At 35.3% G+C, this 6,000-nt stretch overlaps 1 protein-coding gene across 1 annotated transcript; it reads right to left on the bottom strand.

The window, feature by feature from the left end:
- Positions 1-3,994: 3,994 nt before the first annotated feature.
- Positions 3,995-4,891, bottom strand: LOC131068115 (mitochondrial import inner membrane translocase subunit TIM23-2). The gene has a single exon (XM_058003297.2). The coding sequence runs from the start codon at positions 4,773-4,775 to the stop codon at positions 4,194-4,196; it is 582 nt and encodes a 193-aa protein (XP_057859280.1). The 5' UTR covers positions 4,776-4,891; the 3' UTR covers positions 3,995-4,193.
- Positions 4,892-6,000: the final 1,109 nt, after the last annotated feature.

The following is a 6,000-nucleotide window of genomic DNA, read 5'->3' as shown; positions in this document are numbered from 1 at the left end:
CACTCTGGACCCTTTGGAAGGGTCAGGAGCGAAATTCACCTTAGGCTATAATCCTGACTTCATCTTTCACATTTCTTCACTCAAACAAGTGTTTTTGCCTTCACTCAAGCCTGGGAATGGATTAGCTCATAGTCTTGGGCAATGTAGAGTGTCTTACAAAGGAATTCGCTTTGGACCCTTTGGAAGGGTCAGGAGCGAAATTCCTATTCTAGGCTTGATTCACTTTGGAATTGACTTGACTTTGGCCTAGACTCACGCCTTGATGCATATCCTTGCCCATTCGCTCAACCACTCTTTGATTTAGGTGAGATCTTGAGTCCTTAGTGAATTTTCACTCTGGACCCTTTGGAAGGGTCAAGAGCGAAATTTGACATTTTAGCCTCTCCGTCAGGAATCATATATGGAATATAACATTTAAGTATAAGAAAGAAGAAAACTTATACTTTAAGTTATATTCCATATATACTGTCAGGATGTTTGAGAGTGGTTTCGGACCTCCAGGAGTATAATGCAAAATCTAGTTTTTGGAGGATTCTTCAATTTTCCAGCCTTAGCCAAATTTCAGGATCAGGATGACATTCTAGACTTAGCCAAATTTCAAGACATTTGAGGATCAAGATGACACTCCGGACTTCTCAAGGCAAATTCGCTTTGCCCTTGATGTAAGGGATGGGACCTAGGAGGACATTATGCATTCAACCAAGGTTTGATTTAGCAACTTGAAGTGCGACTAGATAGTACACAAAAAACACCCTAGGAATGAATCTAAATTACCCCTAATCACTCAATTGACCTGACCTCTTGAGGAGATCCACCTGACTCAAGCAGAGCCTGCTACCCTAATGAGCCCCCTGGCGACCCTTCAAATGCAAAAGGTCAATAGACAAGAACCTAAAAGACCTAAAAAAGCAAACCCTAGAAAGCATAAAGTAGGGGTCCCCATTTGCAATGGGGCGATGTGTGAATACGTCACAACAAGTATATCCTAGCAGCATTTCTCACTGTTGTTTTTCCCATCTTGGGTTTCCACATAAATCTTGTGCATTGTCTCTTCGTTTGGTTGCATCTCTTTTTTATTCCAGTTTCAATTTCTATTAGTTTTTCAGATTGAAGTTTGACAAGTTTCCGTAAAAGTTAAAATGGTTAAGAATTAAAGTTTATATCTACTACTGAGTCACCCTCCCCTCTAAGTAGTAGAATTGTGTTCTACACCTACAACACTAGCAGAAGGCACATTAGACATCTTCTAAATCATCATCATTCTTAGGACACATATCTAACGAAATATCAATGCCATCCCATAAAGGAACTATTACTAGTTCACAACTGAGTTACCAGTTCGGGTTTGGGCACTGGTTTGGGTTCAAAGAACCCAATACATCGATACAGCAAAATTTTGAAAAGGGGTTTGGGCTCGTTAGTACAAAAACATGTAAACTACATATATATATATATATATATTGATATTTGTGAAGCCTATAAGCATGAATTAAAATTTGCATGTCACATAGCATCATATAAACAACAAACCAAACATAAGCTTGTAATCATAGCATCATGATGATACCATAATAGCATCATATACATCAAGTTTAATATCAAAATGGCAAAATATTCAAGTATCATTGTTTCAACTTTCAACAATATAAAGTTCAATCATCAAATGGATCATCTAATTCATCCTCCTCCTCCTCCTCCTCCTCATTGGCATTGACATTAGATGAGCCAATGCCACTTTTAGAGGTGAAATGAGTGAATATAATGTTTTAGAAGTCACTTTTAGGGTATAAGTTTCACTTTTTAGAAGGCATAATTCAAAAAAAAATTAAATTTTGCATATAATTTGCGTTTTTGGGCCATCCAGCCGCCTGGGTTCGACCCGGGTTCGACCAAGGACGAACCACCTCTGGGTTTTTCGAACCTAGTCCGAACCGGACCCGAACCAAGAACTCGTTCGAACCAGGACCGGTACCAAGGGGGTCCAAGGGCGAACCCAGTAACTTAGCTATTATCATTTCTAAGGACTACAAGCACTAGATTGCTAGGGTTTTCTCTACAACCACATTTATGTTGAGCTTTACAAAAAGGTTGATGGGCAGGTTAGAAACCATTTCGCCATGATACGCTCGATCATGGTCAGACCATTTTTGGGAAGATATATAAGCTTTTCTTGCCTTTGACTAGAGGCCAGAGGTTCACCTTTGATTCATAAAATCATATATTTTGTTAACATCGTCAATGGTAATATATTTTATCAACATGCCACTTCAGTAATGATATTTACAAAAACCATTTTGTTAGGAAATGCTTTTTGACTTTTGATCTGTATGATGAGTTTCTTTTAGGGCCAATTTTTGACCTGTTTACATTGGATTCGGAACAGACATATAGTTTTGAATAAATGGATCCATTGTAGTGTCTATGTAGGGATGAGGCTCTTTATTCAATTCCTTCCCTTCAAAACTGCCATGTACCTCATCAATTTCTAGACTTTAAGTTAGCATTCTAGGGCAAACTTTCTTTGTAAATCACATAGCTATTATGTAGGTTTCATAAAAATGGAATCGGCAGCATTAATTTCAGGCAAACCATTTTCTATGGACATCTAAACAAACATTCTATGACAACATGTTTATGAATTTCTAAAAGCTTCTAAATGCTTGTAAAGAGTTTGCAATTTGCTCTCAAATTATTTAAACTATTTGATCTTTTCAAATTTGAAAGGAAAGTAGCATAAGCTTTTTATTCAATTCCTTTCCTTCAGACTGCCATATACCTCATCATTTTCTAGATTTTAAGTTGGCATTCTAGGGCAAACCTTATTGGTAAATCACATAACTATTTCATAGGTTCAGTAAAAAAATTGGCTGAATCAGTTTCAGGTGAACCATTTTCTATGGACATCTAAACAAACATTGTGTAACAAAATGTTTCTGAAATTCTAGAAGTTTCTGAATGTTTGTAATGAGTTTGCAATTTGATCTTTTCAAATTTGGAAGGAAAGTAGCATAAGCGCACCCTTGCTGGAACTAAGAAAATTCCATCCAATATTTCAAAGGTTCTGTAAAAATGGAATTGGCTGAATCAGTTTCAGGTAAACCATTTTCTATGGACATATAAACAAGCATTGTGTGACAAAAAGTTTATGAGATTCTAGAAGTTTCTGAATGTTTGTAATGAGTTTGCAATTTGTTCTTAAATTATTCAAATATTTGATCTTTTCAAATTTAGAAGGAAAGTAGCATAAGCATGCCCTTGCTGGAACTAACAAAAGTCCATCCAAGCACTGGGATCTACTGTTAGAAGTAGAGGAAGAAGCTGTTATGTTCACAACTCGAGACCATTTTTTAAAATGAGATGCCTAGCTTCTTTAGTGGATTAGGTACAATTCACAATTTCCTCGAGATGAGAAGGCTGGAGATCCATATAAGTTGATGCCAGAGAATCCCAACATGTTGAAATCCAATTTCTTTAGTCACAAAACATGACCAACACCTAAAAACTTTGTTACGGGTTCAATCCATCTAATTCAGTTGGCTATTCCTAATAATTTTCATGAGATCGGACACTGTTTCACTTGACAGCTGAGATTTAAACCTTCTCCCAAAAAAGTTTAGCATATTTATTTTTAAGATTTGCTTAGATTTCTCCTCGGAAGTAGTGTTCACGTGGTTAGCCTCTTTTTGTTTCTTAAGACAGAGTAATTCCTAAATCACATAAAATATAATAGGGAGCTAGGTATATGCCTAAGCATGTCTACTGATAAGGGAGAGCCCAAAAATAATCACAGAATTTTCTTATCTCAAAGGCATATAATGCTAGAATTTTACACTAGCATACCGCACGTTCAAAAAGGATAATAGAGCTTTGCATCCCAAATTGTATCATTCCCCAAACTCGTGGCCATACATCACAAATACTAGAATTTACTTCAGAATTCCAGAAGACTACTAAATACGGGCTAGATCAATACAATGTTGTTTCAAAACAAAAGTGCACAACTATTTCCAAGTGCTCTCTTATTAATCTTCATGGACTGTGGAAAATTCATGAATACAATATAATATTTCCAGAAAAATCTTAATACATGAAACCCTAGGGCGAAATGTACCCTAAAGTTGAAGCATGTAAAATAAATAATAAACCCTCAAAGATCAAAAATCTAAATAAAGGAGTGCAATGACTCAGTACATTCATATGGGCACGTATCTCCTGAGGACTTGCTTGCCGGTGACTACGGCTCCGACAGCGAGGCCACCGATGGCACCCGCAACGGCGGCGGATCGTATGCCAGCGGCCGCCCTAAAGAGGACCCCTGTCCCTAGCCCCGCCAGGATGCTGTTAATTGAATCATCCTCCCCCCTCGCCGCCACAATTCCGCCCTCCACTCCAGCGTAAAGAAGACCTATTACCCCCAGACGGTTGCCGAACTTTCTGCCCGTGTGACCAGAACCATTCAATACCCTGTTAATTCTAAGCTTCAGGGAATCTCCCGCTTCTCCGGCCTTCACGCCTTGCACCAACCCCACGCCAGCACCCGTAACAGCGCCTGTTAAATAAGCGCAGCCTGTGTAAAACGTGATGTTATCGCTAAACGATCTTCTCTTCAAGGCAGCCTCTTCTTGGAAAAGAAACTCTGGAGTTGTGGGGATTTGATACAGGTTTTTTACCGGCCTGATGTCGAACGCTGGGCCGTGAAGGTCTTCATATGGATTGTAATACCGCCTCCCTCCTTCTGGGTTCTGTGTACCCTCCGTCGAACTGCTGCTGTTCATTTTCCTGTGATCCGATCCCGCGATCTCTGCGAAGAAATAACGAGCTGGAGACGGAAATATAGAAAAATCTCCTCTTCAGGTTGCGATATTTTTGGCATAACCTAACTTTAGTGGAAGATTCCGAGAATACATGAATATTACTTGCTTCGAAAGGTTGGTCAACTCCAGGAATCTTCCACAATAATTAAAAAATATATATTCTTAAAACTTTTTAAACTTTATTTTTCGTGTTTTCACAATAGTTATATCTAAATGGAGGTATTATTAGTACTTGCCTTGATAGTATTGTAATGAGTTTTTCTTTTTTACACTTAACTAGTTATTAAAAAATTTAATTTGAACCAATTATAAACAAGGTTTTATTTTTGTTTTTAAAAATATTTTTATTTTCTAAACTTACTTGCGCAATTTTTAAGTTTACGACAACCATTTAGGCTGGGATATAGGTACCAATTAATAATGTAATTTTTATAATATAAAAAGTTGTCAATTAAAACATATCAAAGGCTAATAATGTAATTTTTATAATATAAAAAATTTGTAATTTTTTTATTAATCATTAATTTTTTCTGTAGCTCGATACCAAGCATATTAGTAGGTGTTAAATATTTAGATTAATTAGTTTTATTGATATTTTTTATAAAAATATTATCATATAAAATTTATTTTATTTAATTAATATACATAAACAAACTAAAAAGTCATGACAATTAATCTTGAACTATGATCTATTAGGAATTATATTTTATTTTTTTAATATATATAATTTATCATATATTTATAATATTAAATAAAAAATTCATATTGAAAATTTACTTGATAACAAAATTAATATAAAAAATAATAATAAATCAATTTATTATTGTAAAACGTAAGGAGAGTAGGGGTCTATACTAAAATTGCTAAGTATCTTACAACTCAAATTATTTAAGATTTCAATTACACTCAATTAAAAAATTAACAAAGCAAGTACTCCCATTATGTGGCACTTGTTACTACTTGCAGTATTGCAATCACTTGTATTCAATTTTCATTAATTCTTTAGTAATTCTTTATTGTTGAATTGTTTTTCCATCAAATAATTTGTATCTTATTACCAATAGGATCCACTTTCTATATGAATTTTTTTAGACAAATTTTTAGGTAATTAAAATAATATTTAGTATGGTTTAATTTTCTTTTAGTCTAAATCTTTGAATCTTTTAAAGCTTTATTTTAGTTGTCT

Source organism: Cryptomeria japonica, chromosome 11, assembly GCF_030272615.1.
Source record: "Cryptomeria japonica chromosome 11, Sugi_1.0, whole genome shotgun sequence".
NCBI lineage: Eukaryota > Viridiplantae > Streptophyta > Pinopsida > Cupressales > Cupressaceae > Cryptomeria > Cryptomeria japonica.
Note: the sequence above shows the minus strand (reverse complement) of the source record. Positions and strands in the feature narration are given on the sequence as shown.